The following is an 18,268-nucleotide window of genomic DNA, read 5'->3' on the forward strand; positions in this document are numbered from 1 at the left end:
AAACGTTCATCTCATGTCAATCCTATAGTACTAAATATAGTTCTAATTAATTAATTATAATCATTTACATAATTATATAACATTGCTCATTTTTTAACAGTCTTATGATACGAATTGCGATTGCACTGATTGAGTCAAATTTTTTAAAATATATTTCTTGTTTATGTAAGTGCATAATTATAAAAGCATATAATTATATGTTTAAATAAAAAATGATATTCTTGCTCATATAAACACGAATATACAATAGCGCTTTAAAATGTTTTGTAGATTTAAAGATTCCTTTTTCAAGTAGGAGAAACTCATTAGTAAGTTAAAAATCAAATATTTTAATAGCCTTTCATAACAACATAAACTTGACATACTTCGAACATTTGAAGAATTTTATAATCTAAATCGCTTACCATTTGCTAATGTTGCCAACTGAAATGTTTCCTATAAATTATTTTCAAGCGCCACTGTATTACTTGTTTATATAAGCATATAATTGTATGCTTATATAAGCAAGAGTAAATTATATATAAGCAAGATTATCGCTGTTTCATATAAACGAAGCTATAATAATCTTGCTTATACATAATTTAATTTTCTTTAAAAAAATTTAATAATTTTAAATTTTAGCCCATACACAAAATATTATATTTTTACTATCAATATTATAATAGTTATTTAAAAAGCCCAATGTGATCGTTTTGATAATGATAATTATATTAAAAATCTTTAATTCTTGATTTTAAGACGTTCCTTCGTCTTTGATAGCTTTTTTTATATCTAAGACGTATTTGATATCTTTTCATCTCAAATCATGAAAATAATTATTGAAGTTTGAAAACACACTTTTTATGAAATTACTCTATAAAATTCTTCATGAGAAAATTATTTCATGTGCTGTATAATCTCATTTCAATATTTAATAGCTTAAAAATAAAAATATTCTCAAAACAAAAATATTTGTTTTTTTTTATATAACTGTAAGATAATTGCACGTAAATCTGTTTACTCAAAAATGAAGCATTTAGAAAATGCTTTGGAGATATTCAAATTTTTTATTTTTGTCTCCGTCTTTTAACTACTTAAAAATATTTCAATTTTTAATGTTTTCATTTTAAACTATTTAAAACAGTTAAAAATTTCAATATTTTAATGTATTTTTATATATTTTAAATATTTAAAAAACAAAAAATAAAAAAAATATTAGATAGAAATAAAATAATATCTAAAAATCAGAGAGAGATAAATTAACATTTTTTAAATTAAATCAGTTTAAAATTAATAACACATAAAGTTAATTATGGTTAAAAGTTTCTTTAACATTAAATAAACTTAAATTAAATTAAAATTTAATAATAAAATTAATTTTCAAAAGCGTTTTATATATTTATATTAAATTAAAATATCATAATTTTTTTAAAGGGTTTCCGAGTAGTCGTTGCGGTTATATTGAAATCGTGTCCATCATAAGCGACAAAAATGATATATTGAAATTTATTGCGTAGCATTAGTAAATAAAAAAAATTAAGATAAAAAAAGTAATGAGATTGCTTTCCAATACTTATAAAAATGTGACTAAATTATCCTTTTCTCTTTTGAAAGTCAGTAAATAATTGTATAAGGGACGTAAAGTGAAGTCTATTCAGACAAGAAACACATAGTTGAGCTACAGTTTCTTGTATGCCATTTGTAAATAAAGAAAATTTGGATAAAAAAATATAATGAGATCGTTTTTAAACTCTTATAAAAATGGTTTAAACTCTCCCTCCGACAGTCCGTAAATAGTCGTAAAAAGCACGTGAACTGAAACCTGTTAAAACTGTTAAAACAAGAAAATACGCGGACAGCTGTTGAAAGAAATATTCTTTTATGTATGAAATTCTCAAAGATAACTTTACTTACAGCCTATTTTTACGAACTTGGTAAAAAATAAGATGTCTTATTTTCACAATAAAGCACATAATAGCAAAATGGCACGCAATATAAAGTTTCATCGTGAATATGTCATTTTTCACGCCTATTAGTTGTAGTTCCTTCCGCGATATTGTGTCGCCACCGTCAACGTGAAGTTCTCAGCCGATTATTCAGGAGTTTTAAAGTTATTTTAAATGACAAAACAATTACAAGACGGATTATTGAATAATTTTAATATTTTATTTGTAAATTATATAAGTTTATATCAATTATCCAAAAAAATATTTATTTTATGGCAAGGAAATACAATTAGATTTCTTAGGTAGATCAAATGTAAAATTTGAGGTTATCATGAATCTTTCTACAGAAAAAGATTTTTTCACATTTGTTTTTTGAGAAAACACTCCGATAAAAAATAATACATAACGGTTAAAAAAAATTGCATTATGCGCTAATCATTCAGTTTTCTTTTCATTTTTCTACAAGTAAAACTTGGACGTCGTGACCTACTAGATCTGGTCCATAGGCTAGAAGCATATCATTTGTTACGTGGCACAATGCATTTTTTCTTTCATAATAATTATTTTTTTTACATAGATAAAGTTTTATAACTTAAGAAAAAGGTTAGTAAGATAATGTTTATGTGTTAAAAATAACTAATAAAACTTAAAGTTAATTCATCTAAAATTAACTAAATTTAGTTACATTTATTAAATTCTTAACTTTATTATTTAAATTATGTAACTTATTTAAATTTTAACTTTTTTAACTAGTTACTATCCTTGCTTAAAATTAAACATTTTTCTTTTAATGTTGTCTCTCGGTTTATAATCAAATTCCAAATCTAAATCGCCGGTAATCTTCCATGTCTCATAAAATTGAAATATTTTTTAGTTGCCAATGCTCATGTGCTCCTGAAAGATATATTTTCGCATGATATGCAATTCTCGTCGTTTCACGTTAGGATCGATATGATGATTTGAACAGGTGTCGATATAGCAAACGCACGTGCAAACAGCGCGAATCTAGTATCATTTAGAATGCAGCTGAAAATTTACTGTGTAGAATCTAAAAATGTACGTAAAACGTCAGTAATACAACAGACGCAATCTATCAATTTGAGCAAATTGTTGATTGAGTAAAAATACTCTCAATTCTTTACGAATTCTTTTTACGCCTCTGAGTTAACTACCAAACCATTACATAAACAAATACATTCGTCACATTTAAATCAATATACAAGGTGTTCCAGATTTTAGTTAATGACCAAAAAAATTTTTTTTATATTATATAAATTTAAAAATTTAAATTAAATAAATATATTTATTTTAGTATTATTTTCCATATATAAATAAATATTAGTAAGTATAAAACAATTTCTTTATAAACTTACAAAATACTTCTTTGAACCACAGAAATGATAAAAAAAAGTTAACACTGGCATATACCTCCCTAAAGCGCCATCTCCCCGTATTTTCGGGAACTAACTATTGCGCTATATTAATATTGATAAAAATGTGATTTACTAATAAATTAGATAATTAAAGAAATAAAAATCTTATAGTCCATACATTCATGACGTCTTTTTATATAAAATCTGCTAGAAACAAATTTTGAAAAGCAAGAATAAAATCTTTTGCGTAAATTTCTTTTGCAAATTTAAACGGTAGTGGATATATTATTGATAATATTATTGTAGGTTAATTAATTAACCAAGAAAGGTCATAGACGTGCTATATTCAATCCGTTGAGGTCACTAAGAGTGATCCAAAAGACCTCACGCTAACTTTAAGGATACACAGACCATTCAAAATCGGACAACATCTATGAAACTAATTTTTATCTAAAAGTATACTATCTTGAGAATGCACTCCTAAATTTTTGTTGAATTTTCTCAAAAATTAAAACTTATGAATATTTTTGTAAAAAAACAAATTTTCCAGTTTTTTTATTCGAATTTTTTCATTATGTTAAATCGTAATTAAAAAAAATTATTAATTGATAAAAAATAGACCTCAAGGTATATCCAGTAAAATTTTTGCAACAAAATATAAAAAAACTGGCAAATGGTGATTGATTTTGTGCAGAGAATCCAATGAATTCCATGTGACCGTTATATTATTATTTGGAAGTGTGACCTCAACGGGTTAAGGACGTCAAACGTATAAATTAATAAAATTTAAATTAGAAACGTTTCGACTTTACTTGTTAGTCATCATCAGCCTGACCACAAAAATAATTATTAAGTATCGAAACAGTATTATTAATATCAAGAAGATATAAATGATCAAATTATATATCCGAAAGCGCGCACATTTGTGCTGTCGAAAGTCCATCGGCTATCCGTGTCGCGTAACCCACACGTCTCAGTGCTTATTTTGGGTACTTGGGAATTGTCGCTGCGAGGCATCGAGGCGCGTATCCGTAACGGCGCCTACGCGTAATATCCCGCCAGTATTCCGGTCACGGTAAACACCTATAAACCCGATCGTCTCGACGCTAACGCACCCACCACACACGCAAACGACGAAGGAGAGAGGCCTGGTTCCATCCGTTCTTTCCAATTACACACACCTTCGTGTGGATCGACCTCGTGTACGAATTCGGCGTCTATTTTTGCCTCGCGGCGCCTTGTCGAGGCGAAAACGAAACGACGCGTAGAATTCTTCTTGTGAAAGAGGGAGAGATTTCTGCGCCGCGCAGAAACTTTATCCCACCGTGCTCTCTTGCGGTCGTTCCTTCTCTCAAGTTCTTAGTAAGAGTCTTGGATCAAACAGCTATAGATTTACCGCTTTTATAAAATTTTATAAAACTCGAAAATGTTAACAATCATGAAAATGGCAATATGATAGCTTTAATTTAATCAATATATTAGAATATATTTGGTTTGATCAATATATATATATTATATATTTAATTTTTTCCAATGCTACAAAATTACGTACTGAATTTAAAAATAAAAGGACTAATGGAAATGTACGCGCGACACTCAATGCGCAATAAATAGTACACTTTCATTAATCCTTTTATTTTCAAATTTTAACAATTTCGAGAGTTTTAATATCTATTTACATACAAATTTCTATTTTTAATCTTTTGTTAAATGCACCAAGAAAAATTTTGGAAAAAAATTGTTTACTTAAAAAAATCGAAAGCATAGACAATTTTTCACAAAACAAAAATTAATATTATAAAAGTGCGCCAATTATTTTGTCATGCGAGACTGAGTATTTTCATCATCAAAAGTTAGAAGCCAATTCTCAGCTTTTATTTCGCGCGTCTAGCTGGCAATATATTCATACGGCTCTGAAACGCACGTGACACTCTGTTAATGAATGAATGAAATATAGCCGTATCCATAATCACGCGATAAGCGGAAACCTCGGAAATATAATCGCGGACGTAGGGTAGCCTAATCAGCGGTGGAAAGAAGGGATAAAAGCGATATCGAAATGGGGGAGCCAAGCGGCCGAGGCCTTGAAGGCTAATCGCGCACGGTCGTTGTGTCATTAGCGGCAAAATATACATACACAATTCCACGAGCAAACACCGGCGCGAGATAACGCAGCTAAATTCGTGACAGTCGTTAAATATATATTGATATTGAGCAACCGTGTAAATTGCCGTCGGTCGACTTATTACTGTTCCGGGTATTGTTTGACGTGTACATAATAAATGATACGAGATAGAGAGCTTTTGCGTCGTTTATATAGAAATGCAGCTCAATCATCTTGACAGAGTGCACGAGAAAAGTTAACAGTGTTAAATTTATTTATCGGAATTTATTTATTTAGATTAAATTATTGCAAAGATCGTAAACTTTTCAGATCTTTTAAGGCAAGAAAAATAAATCTGTTTTTGTCTTATTGTATATTATATTTTAGGAAAAAAAATTATTAAACGACATTTGTCAAAAGTTAAAAGAGCAATGCTAGTTTGTTGTGCCAACATAAACAATTAAACGTTTCGACCGTAAATGCCGATAATCTTCAAACAATATTATGAACAATTAATTCTTAAAGAAAAAGATATAAGAAATATCGTTCGCTTATCCCGCATGTTACCGCTTGTACAAGAAGAGATGTTCGCCTTCGTAATAAAACCCCTCTTGATGGAACCCAAAAAATCCTTGAGATTGCGCGCTGAGATTTATTCTTAACTTTAAGAGCACTGATTTGATTTATTTTTATAAAAATTGTTATTTACTTTATTATCTATTTTGATTTACAATTTATGTATTGGAGTAACTTATTATTTATTAATTGGTTACTGATTTGAACTGAAATGTCCTCAAAATATTGTGATCAATCTAAATTTGCATGAATCAATCAGAAGAAGAAACAATAAAAAAAATTAAAATACAGATAATCCTTAAAATCTTCTCTTGTGAATTAAGTAAATTGTTGTATCAGTGACATATTAACAAAGATATATATACAACTTAATGGCTTCGTGATGTAAATCACCAATCTTCAAAACAAAAAATGTTAAAAGCCACAGAAATTAAGTGATTAGTTGTTGAGTTGGCAAAAGTTCAAATAAATGTCAGAGTAAAAATAGACTTAATTAAGTGTTATTTATTCAATTCTATTGTGTGTGTGTAAATAAATTTATAATTTATTTTTAATGTAAATGTACTACTGTTAACATTAATAATTATATATATGTAAGTTATCATCAAATTATTTATTTACCTAAAGTTTTATATTAAAAGATGTCTGCCCTTCTTAATCAGTAATAAGTACATAGAAAAAAAGAACATTCTTGTTTTGAGAATATCTTTTCGAAATGTTAAACATTGAAATTATATAGCGGTTAAATGATACAATTTGTTTACACGGAGAAATTTTGTATAATTTTATTTAAAAAAATTGTGTGTTCTCATTAGTCAGTAATACGTTTTATGAGTCAAAGAGAAAAAAATATCAGCTGAAAATAATATTCTCAAACCACACATACAAAAGAATTAGAATTTTTTAATAATATTATTGAAACAATCAAATTATGTTCTTTAAATGATTGTTAAAATATTGAAATAAAAATTAAATATTTTGCTAAAATTGAAGATTATCAATGACTTTAAAGAAGATTGAATTATATATATGCAAGATCATTAGATGAGAATGTAATTTAATTTTTGCTTATATATAAAATAATGATTGTTAAATAAAATATATTAGTTTAAATTTGATACTAGTACTTGATAATGTTTCTTCTGTGTAGAAGTTTGCGCGCATCACACGAAATTGAAATTAATAAGTATAATGGACTTTCGCGTTCAATGATCAAAGTCTAGACCGCGATGGAACGTGCCAGTATGATTCCGATAGATATTTCGATCGCCGCTACCATTGAAAAAGGTTTAATCGGTTCAAATGTCAATAAAAATGGCCGTGTCCAAATATAGACTTGTTTAACGAGTGAGTCCCGAATCGTAAATCAGCGCAATGGGCTCTCTATTGAACTTGCGACATATTAAAGGTCGCGGCTTTTGCGTTTCTTTCGGCACAAAGCATGTGACTTCAATGCCACAATAACGGCGAATTGCGAGACCCAGTCTGAATGATTGCTGTTCTCCCAACCCGTCGCGCCGCGTGTCATCTATACATATAGATATGTATATATGTACGCTCTAATGCGAATCAACTAACCGTCTGCGGCGGCGGCGGCGGCGGCGGCGGCGAAATAATGAATTGACAAATCTGACAGCAACGTCACATCCTCATCCCGACAAACGGTGTGTTACGCACGGCTGCACCCGCGTGGGAGTCTCGTACTCTCGTTCCTGCTATTGCCCCTGAATTATGTGCGCATGTATTACACGGCAGTGCCTCTCAAATTGGTACACGAGAGAAGAATATGGACTTACACTCCATAATTATTTTCTAAAAAACTTTAGATCCAATACGCTAAATAAAATTACAATAAATTTTATTTTTTATTAAAATATATCTTTATTTGTATTTAAAAGCAGATGGTACGTGTATAAAGTGCTTGGGCTGAATAAGATTTTAATTTATTGTTATTTTTAATTCTATTAGATCGCTATTCATAGTCCGTTCTTAAAAGTCTTTCAAGATCATTTCAAGAACAGTCTTTAAGATGTTATCACGGCTCTCTGATTGGTTAAAGACATCTCGATGACTCTTCATAGGATATTCAACCGGGGATATGAAGACTCAGATTTCAAACAAATGTGAAATCGTATTCTGAAATGTTGGAAGAGTGTACCAGAATTATTTCAGATCTTTTAGAGCCTAAAAAGACACTATCAGGTACCAGTGACCCAATTGGACTGGGAAAGTAGCGAAAAAATTATTGAACCACGGAAGTTAAGATGATACTTAAGACGATCTAGAATATAAGAACGGACTAAGAATTGCCGGCCTTGGAGTTTTTAGAACTCAATTTTTTTAAAAACTTTATTTAATAAAATAAAAAAAAAACATAAACAACTGTACGAGTTTTATTCACCACAGGAACTTTATATGCATAAATCTTTTAGAAAAGCTTCAAATGAGTAACAACAGCGAGGGAAACGTTTTTATTAATAAAAAAGATTTAACCCAAACCCTGCGTTGGCGTGGTGCCTTAAACTTACGTGCCTGGTGTGGTGGGGTATGACATACCTTTGCTGCATATTTCTACGTTTATGTAAGATGATATTTAAAAAATTATTGAAATAACAATGCTACACGATAGAATGATGCTAGACCTAACCTAACCTACAGCTACTGAACATTAAAATTAATTGACTTGCATGCACGGGGTGTATCATACCCCACCATACCAACGCAGGGTTAAGGAACAAGCTGTTCTACAGCTGTCACGTAGCGCACACGTGCACCATGCATGTACATTGAACTGGATGGTAACAGCATTGACCTTCTTAATCTGATTGCGTGGTTCGGCCAAATCGTGATCCGGACGAATCAAATTCGTGCAATTATGCCTTGTCACTCAAGACAATAAAGCGGCGGAAGAATAATAAACGCTGCCATCATGATTTAAACATGATTTTACTCGGGACGATTCGCGACAAGTTAATAGTATTTTCGTCTTTTTTTTGCCGTCGTCCGATATTTAGATTTCTGCCTCGTTTGAATAACTAATCTCGACTGGTCTGGTCCTTATATAACAACCAGCGAAAAGGCTGCGCCTAGTTCGCGTCGCCCTTCACGGACAGGCGAGTTCTCCTCTACCAATAATTCGCTGCTGATCGCTATCGCTGCTACATCTCGTTTCGGAAGGACGTCCAGTTTCACCGGGACACCCGATATAGTGTCTCGAGACGACTCGCGTGACTTCTATTCCTCGCAGACCACTGAACTCCCGCGAGCTTCAGCAACTGAACGCCGGTTTTGCTCGTCCTTCTCGCAGCTCGATGCTTACGACACGTGCACGCAAGAAACTTAATTGCGAACGCGAAATAGATGAATTCGTATTCGTGTACCGGCACATGAATCATACCTACTTGGAATTCTCGGTATAGTGTGTTATACAGTTATATAATTTGCACTTGGCGGAGCTCGCTGATCTGAATAAATTATAAATGCGTGTATTAAGAGAGAAAGAAAAGAACGGAAAAATTTTACTTAACCCAAAAGAATTATTTACACGATGAGTCCTAATAGTTTATTTACTTGCGGTCAAGTTAACAAATTTCTTCATTGAAATATTTACGAAAATGAAGGAAGAGACAATTTTTAATCAAATATTTTTTCTTTCAATTTCTAGAAAACGTTTACTGTTAGATTATATTCAAGATAATGAGATTTAAGTATTATTATTGTAATATTAATATCAAAATAGTCGTATGATTCCCTTTAGAGAAGATTATTATAATATTAAAATAAAAATATAATATTCTACTGAAATTCAAGATTATCAAATTTTTTGAAGAAGATAAATTTATATGTAGATTCTCATTATTTCATATGTAAGCAAGAATATAATTCCTTGCGTATATGTGAACCAATGGTTGTTGGAGAGAATATATCAGTTTTAACTTGGTACTAATGTTTCATATTGTTTTTTTTTTCTCTGATCTGAGACGATTATTGATCTGATATACTACTTTTTTTTCTACAAACTACGATTATATGTTCCGCGAGCGGAAGTTTAAATACGCAAAGTCGAGTTAACTGGAGCGTTCCATTAAGTTTTAATGAGGAAGAAAAAGCTATACTCAATGCGGATCAAGGAGATGTGAGCCTGCTGTAGTCAAGGTCACGCCTTGATGCACACTCAGAACCGGCACATCTCTTTGCGGTGACGGCAATTAACGGCGTCTGCGTTCATGACATCTTGTAATCGCCTTTTGTGGAAAAAGCGAGAGAGACGGCGTCAGACCGAACGCAGCGCCGGCCAAAATCATCGAGATCGTCAAGCGGTCGGTTCAGGAACGTGGGGCGTATCAGATTCGTTGGAATAGTGGCAGAAGCGAAGAACGGGACTAGAAAGAGGGAATGGCAAAGAATAGTAGGGAGAGAACGGAAGGAAGAAGGGGAAACGCGACATGAAAAAAAGACAGAGAAGAAAAAGAGAGAAACAGAAAAAGATAGGAAGAGGAAAGGTGTCAGTTCAGGAAATTTCCATGACGTTGCGTGCCGCTGCCGCCGTGCCACTTGCCATTGTCGCCAGACATGTCACGAAGCGATTGACCGCGCAAGCTAAACAAATTTGGGAGGGGGGAGAGGGAGTGAACAGTTTTTAAACAACTAGTTTCGATTACGAAAGAAAGATGACCCATTTCAACGATCTTCGGCTTCGAAACAGTGAATGAAGAGCCAATCGGAATAAAGGATCCAGAAGATCGTAAAAAGGCTTGTGCAAATGTCGATTTTTACGACATTTTTAAATTCTGTTACCATGGAGAAATCTTTCATAAGAAGTAGCGGATTTTCTCGATCCAATCTTTCACTGGTAACTGCTTATTCGTAATACAGAATCAACGGCACAAATGTATGTAAATTATCACATTAAAAAACAAATATGTGATAATCTCCAATCACACGGCATAAAAATCTTACAGAAATCCTATAGATTCCTTACAGAAACATACTGACAGCATTGAATTTCTGTAAGGGAAATGCGAAAGAAATTTAAGAAAATTCCCAGAAACGCATAAATCCCGTTTATTATCCGCGCGCGTAAGAACAAGAATTAGAACTCCGCTCTCCAGTTAAATTTAACCCGCGTGACGGCAGTTGTGCAGACGGTTTGTTCACCGCGTACTATCGATCGCCGATACAAAGTCAACGCACGGCCAGTGAGTCTCGAGGAAAACCACCTTCGTCGTCAATCGATCGGGGTCACGGTAGAAACTAGACTTCCGATCAGACGATAAAAAGCAGCGTTCATTTATTCTAAATTACAATGAGCAAAATGAGAAGCACTGTACCATCTGCGTGCACCTTGTCATCTTTATTTTAGACTGACAACTAACACAGTCCAAAATAAAATTAAAAAGGAAAGTTTCACTTTTGTTATGTCAAAATCGTCTTAAAAATATGTAAGTGACGTTCGCGCAGAAGGTCTACGTGTGCCGGCACGTAATTATGGAAAGCCAAACATTATTGAAATTTTAAATAGCCACGTGCGAGATGCGAAGGTCGACCGAAAATACGTTTTTACGCCAAGACTTTCGCATACTTGAAAAACAGGCAAAGAAATCTTTTTTCGCAACAGATTTTTTACAGGTGATCGGAATGGAGCGTCGGACGGGATCTTGTAGATGTTTATTTGCGTCAATATTAATTCAACTGATTATCATTTTAATATTGTAACATTGTTCTGATTAAATTTATAATAAAAGTTAAGATTAAATTTAAGTTACATCGAAAGCTTTAATTTTGAAAAGCATTATTTATGTTAAACTAGAAATTCACAAGTTTTTAAAATTAGATTACTTTAGATTAAATTACAGTTATGATGTGAATCGTTAAACAAATTTAATTAATTATTTGTAAATAATGTTTGCACGAAGTAAAGAAATCTTGTTCTTTATGTGGGAATATATTTTTTTCTTTATAATGTGTTTTTTTACATAGATAAATTTTTAACTTGGCAAAAAGTAAATAAACTACAGTTTGTATGTTCTAAAAATAAATAATTAAAATTAAAAATTAAATGATTTGTGATTAACTGAGTTAAGTTAAAAGTTATTAATTTTTTAACTTTATTATTTAACTTTTAATTAGTTACTACTCAACTCTGGCATCAATATTATTAAATTGCTTATCAATTTAATACTGTAATAGTATTATTCTGATTTAATTTAAAAGTCGCGCTTCAAATTCGAAAGTAACGGCCCATAATTCGAAGAACTAGAAAATGCTTATAAAGTCACATGTGAGATATTTGAACACTAAGATCTGACACGACCGTTGTTGTCCTTCTTCAATTTTAACTAAGATTCATTTTTTATATATCTGTACATATATATCTTTTTAAAAAGATTTTACTACGTGATAAAATTATTTTGTCCCAATGTAAAGGTTATACACATGTTTGCACAGACGAGTTTGCTGGCGACGATTCCCAGAATATATTACGTGTTATCGCACGATTTCTCATAAATTGTGCTAGTTCTTTTCTTTCCTCAGGACGATGAGAATATCCGGTGCACTTATCACATTGCGATAATAAAACGTAACTCGACGCAGTATAACCAAAAATAAACAGTAATGGATCACAATTCAAATTAAAAAATCTAAAAGCCTCGTTGAAACGGATAGATAAGTAAATTAATGACAAGACGCGCTTTTTAGTTCCAAAAGATTCACGGTAATAAAATGAGTGACGCATCGTATTGCCGCATACGCATTTTGAGCGTATGTAACGTTAATTCAAGGAGAACGACCGCGATAATGATTTCTCGCAGAATAGCAATTTTAATGATGCATTTTATTTCACGATGACTCAGTTGGGAGGATGACTATCTGAAATATCGAGATATTTGCAATTAATCCTTATCGCGAAGTGAAGATCAATGTTGCGTTACGTGTTTCTCGAGAATATCTTCTTATCTCTTGATGTTAACGAAGTCATCGATTTACCTGTATTGCGTAACGTGGAGTTTGCATTACGAAGTTTACGATGATAAGGTGATATATGAGAACATTAGAACCGCCTTAAAATTCCATTAGTGTTGCAATCATCTTGAAGCAATTTTGATTTTAAAATAAAGAAACGAAGAATCGTCTGACGTGCGGCTAAATATATCATAATTAATTAGGACTTGTTTATAAATGTGGTACACTTAATGTTTTATCATTTTATATTCTCGGATTAAATTAATATTTAAAAAATAATCGCCACATTTGTTAATTCCAATAAATCGTAAAGCGTTAAAATTAATTCTTATAAAATCTAATAGGATGCGATTGAATTGAAGAAAAACATGTGGGAAACAATCGAAGGGAACAATGCCGTCAGACCCCTGATGATTCGCGTTCACCTAATTACACAATTGCCGTTTACATATGCAGAATGTGCGTAATCGTTCGTGACGTCCTGAATTGCACGTATCCGTAATGAAGTGCATTACCCGAATCAAATTTTCCAGCGTGATTCGTTTTTATCAATTCTACATAACAGTCGATTTAAACGCTGATGTAACAATATACTGAAAAGAGTTGGATAATTACTCAATTGTAGAATAACAATTAACGATTTAATTATTATAACAAAAAAATAATTTTTCAAATAAAAATACTTACTAAATATTTAAAAAATAATAGTTTCAAGGTATTATTTAAAAAATAATTCCTTATAAATATTTAATATGTATTACCAAACGGTTGGTACATTATTATATTCGGTAATTAGAAATTAAATATTTAGAAAAGTAAAATTATTAACCGAATATTTAATTGGTATTATTTAAGCTTATTAATCAATTAAAATTATATAACGATACCAGTGTTTGTCAATATTTGTATTTTTTTAAATGTTTTTTTTAAGAAAGTATAAAATTTTTTTATTATATAAACTGAATATTTAATTGGCGCTACTTTATTCAACGTTTGGTAACTATTACCAAATGTTGAGTAAGATAAACTCTTTCTTTCATTATATTTTGAATAATTCATAGGTGTCGTAACTGTACATTCTTTTTCTCTATTTTTTTCTTTGATTACGCACGTTTATTTTAAGTACAAAAAAAATGTACGAAAGTGTGTAGGCATAGAAGTAGGTTGAATATACTTAATATCGATATCGCAGGCGTCGGTGACATTTCAGGGACTATGTACGCGCAAACCCGCCATGTGGCGATTGCATACGTGCGATAAGAAAATGCGTACATGTCAATACCGCAAAATAACTAAGCGCTTTTTGTACCGTTTCTTGTAGTTAGCAGTTATAAAATTTAAAATCTGTGAGCGGCGCGTAATTTAACGGTGATTTAACAGAACTGATCCAAGATTCGACGCAAGAAGAATCGGATACAGTTGGAAAATTTGTGTTAATTTTAATATCTATTACACATCCCAAATGGTCCACTAAAATTTTTATGCTAATTTAACACAGGATAAATATGTTAGAAACCAATACTATAATATTAAAAAGATGAACGCAAAAAGTGTAACACTTTGATACAATTTAGAAACATATTTCTTCAGTAAAATTAACATTTGTAATATAACAAGCACATTTTATTCATTTACCTTAGAAAATTAACGTTTCAAAATTATATTATTTTTGCATTAATTATTCGTTTACCCATAAAGTGTGTTATTTTAACAAATGTTAAATATCGTTTTAACACAAAACATTTAAATACCATAATCACATCATATTAAGTTAATGATCGGTTAAAAAATTTGCAAGAAAAATTTTAACAAAAGACCAGTTTTAAAATAAATAGAAAGTTTTCCGCTATGTATAAGTGCAAAAAATGAACCATTAATTAAAATATCTAAAAACATTTAAGAAATATTATTTATTGACATTGTAAAAATTATATTCTATTTAGATGCAATTTCTGTCTCATAAACTTTTTGCAAACGTTTTTGTACGGAATATTTAAAATAATTTATGACGTTCTCAATCTTGACATGTGAATTCTTCTTCAGCAATAAATAAACTTCTGAAAATATAGCGTCTCTAAAAAGATAGCCTTTTTTGCGCTATCTTCGCTTATAAAATCAATAAATTCAGCGCGTCGCGCGATATGCGGTATCTTCGAGAGTAAATTTTTGTCCACCAGGGGAATTAGTCGATATCGCGGCGTTATTCCGTAAATCATTCTTTCACATGTCTCGGATAAAATTTTTGACAGAAAATAAATTACAAACTTGGTGATAACCAAGTATTAGGGCCACGATAAGTAACGATAATTTATCATCGAGCACTTACCTGAATTCTGCCGCCGTGCACCGGTATACCAAGGCCTTTCGTGTTGTGTGACATTTTTGAATTTGAATAGGCGCGCGCCGAGTCGATTCCGGTCTCAGAAGATCTAGCTCCGAGTATGTAAACAGACGTATATAAATATGCGTGTATAGCTGTATATGCTTATGTATATACGATTCCTTCCGCTCCGTCCGCGGCGTCCGGCGTCGAGATGAGCTGGCAGAAATATCGTGGATCCGCTTGAAAATTCGTCGTCAAGCCCGCTAACCAATCGGGGGACGACGGTCCGGCGCTATCGGCGTATTTCCGCGTGCGAGTTGATCACGCACGTGTATGTGTTCACACGAGTGTGGAAATTGTATCGCGGCGCGTCTACGTTGCGCGATTACGCCGGGTGCTATAATACGCGATAATACAAGGGCTCGCCTCTCGGACGAGCGCGGTGTCGCACTGATCTTTCGTCCTCTTTTCAACTTCCCTCCGTGGGTGCCGCGAGATCGGTATACGCGCTGCGTGGAAGTCGCCCTGCGGTGGGAGCAGCCGGTTAACACAGAGGGTGGGGACAGTTGGTTCGCGAATACAAAGGAGAGGAGAGGAAGAAATCGGCGTTGTTCGGTGATACCAGGGAATCCCTAAAAGAGCCCAAATCTTTGGAAAAAACGCGCGCGCACGATCCACCCCTGCTCCCTGTCGTTCGCCGAGGGTATGGCAAATATGAGTTGAGCGTCCGTAACAAAATTTTTAGTGCAATTTACGAGGAAATTTCTGTTCAAATTGGAATCCCGAGAAATACGGCGCGCCGGCGTGGCCGCGATCGGCGAAGAGACTCGAACAAGAATGACGTTGCGCGATAGCCGCGTCGCGAGTTCTCCGGTTCTCCCACTCCCTCGGCCGGCAATACCCTCTTCGTCCCTTTCGCCCCTCCTTGAGGCGAGAACGCTTATAGCAACCTCCTCGTCTGGCTAGAACGCTTTAAGAGCCCCCCCCCCTCCCCCTACTCCTCATTTCTCGCCGGGATATCTCGTCAAATTCCATAATCGCACCCTCTATAATCATTTTTTAAACATTGACTTGTTATATCGTATTTTTATTCAAAAGTGTCAACTTTACTCTGTCGTGTCATGTTCAGACATGTCATGAGTATATCCAGGATTTCAGTTAGAAGAGAGAGGAGGAGGGCAAGTTTCGGATCCTTTTAACATCTTTCTAACATTTCGAACAGTTCCAACTTTTTAAGTTCCATTTTTATTTTTTATTCCTTCTAGAAAATAAACAACGCATTGTCTAATAAGCATTTTCATTTTTTATAAGTCATCAATTTTCCACAATAAAAATAATTTTCATAATTTAATTGTTTCTTCTTGCAAAATTTGGAAGAGAAAGCACCCTCCCCTCTCCTTCCTGTCAGCCCCTCCTTCTCTTCCTTACGTACGCCCATGGACGTGGCCTAATCTATTAAATAATTAAAACTAATTATATATATATAACTTCCTTACGTACGCCCATGGACGTGGCCTAATCTATTAAATAATTAAAACTAATTATATATATATAACATAAAATTATTTTTAAAAATAATTAGCTATACAAGTAATATTCTAAAAGCAAGTAATATTCTAAAAGCATTAAAATTTTTCTTGTGAATCATTTTAAGATTAGTCACTTGAAACATGCACATACAAGTTCTTTAACATGAGCAGGAAACAAAGTAGGAATAATGATTGGTAAATGTGGAAATTATTTGGTCATTGAAATTAATTACGCGCGGGAATGCACTAACATACTCGATTGCTTGTTTGAAGCTGCATTTCCTTGAAATTGGAAAGAGATGCTTGTTTCCGCAGATCTATAATGATGCAGTAAAAAAAAAAACGAAAACTTAAGCAATTTTTGTAGTGGTAACCCGATACTGCGTTTACGATTTCGCTATCTAATATCGCAGGTAACGCGAAACTCGCTTGTCGGCGCCTCGCGTAGTTTTGCGTCGTATTAAAGCTCCCGGCCCCTTGCGTTTATATCAAATTGTAACCTTAGGCAATATTTCTTCATGTATCATGTAGCGAAATAAATTAGTTTCTTCGGATATTATTCGTTTAATGATTGGTAAAGTACATTTTTTAAAGAATGTTTTTAATTTATTAAATATCATAAAATGTATTTTATGATAATCGATTAAAGTTTCTACAGCTATTAATCCACAAATTGCAGAGAAAATCTTCGATACATTTATGAATCTAGTATATTAAATTCAGAGTTAGTTAATAATTATAGTTAAAATGTTTAAATAATAAAATTAAGAATTTAATAACATTTAATTTAACTTGGCTAATTTTAAATAAATTCATTGTCAACAAGTTGATTTTAAAACACATAAAGTTCTTTAACTGATTAACTTTTTTTAACCCAACTCTTTACTGAGTTAGTTTCTCGTTCTTGCAACTATTTTAACATAAATTAATTTTATAAGCCATTAACTTTAATTTAATTTAGTTTAAAAAAATATTAACGTACTCAATTATAATAAATAATGCTGTGACATGCAAGAAAAACAATTTTTTTTATGTGTAAGGCGAGAAAAATTTCATCAAGATTAAATATTTTTTTAACTTCTCTTCGTAAAATTATATAACGTATTTCTGTCACGGATTACAGATCGTTTAAAGTGCTCTTAACGGCTTGAGCAGCAAAAACTATTCGATCGATAACAATCGATTTCTCAGTAAATTTGATCTGAAATGACACACGATCGACTCTTCATATTGATCGGTTCGAGTTTAGCATTACATTCATGATGAGTAGCAAATTAATTTTTCCAATGTAATAACTGTAATATAGATATATACAAAAATAATATAGTAAAACTGTTTAATGTGAAGGTATGCGAACTATTCAAATACAAATCTAATCAGATTAGATGATTCGAATCTGAATTATTCGAAAATGCAAAATTTTGAATCTAAAAAGTTCATATAAGAACCGCATGTATATTGACAATCACAATTAT

At 32.2% G+C, this 18,268-nt stretch overlaps 1 protein-coding gene and 1 long non-coding RNA gene across 2 annotated transcripts in view; both read right to left on the bottom strand.

The window, feature by feature from the left end:
* LOC105193245 (proton-coupled amino acid transporter-like protein pathetic) overlaps positions 1 to 16,107 on the bottom strand; it is a 42,061-nt gene extending 25,954 nt beyond the window's left edge. Inside the window, exon 1 of the mRNA XM_026139408.2 lies at positions 15,268 to 16,107. Coding sequence (XP_025995193.1) covers positions 15,268 to 15,321 — 54 coding nt within the window. The 5' untranslated portion in view covers positions 15,322 to 16,107. The remainder of the gene's footprint in view (positions 1 to 15,267) is intronic.
* On the bottom strand, positions 1,395 to 12,043 carry LOC120357980. The gene is made up of 2 exons (XR_005574955.1): positions 8,507 to 12,043; positions 1,395 to 7,702 (listed from the first exon to the last, which is right to left on the bottom strand). It is a non-coding gene; the product is annotated as an uncharacterized LOC120357980 (long non-coding RNA).
* Positions 16,108 to 18,268: the final 2,161 nt, after the last annotated feature.

Source organism: Solenopsis invicta, chromosome 5 (genome assembly GCF_016802725.1).
Source record: "Solenopsis invicta isolate M01_SB chromosome 5, UNIL_Sinv_3.0, whole genome shotgun sequence".
NCBI lineage: Eukaryota > Metazoa > Arthropoda > Insecta > Hymenoptera > Formicidae > Solenopsis > Solenopsis invicta.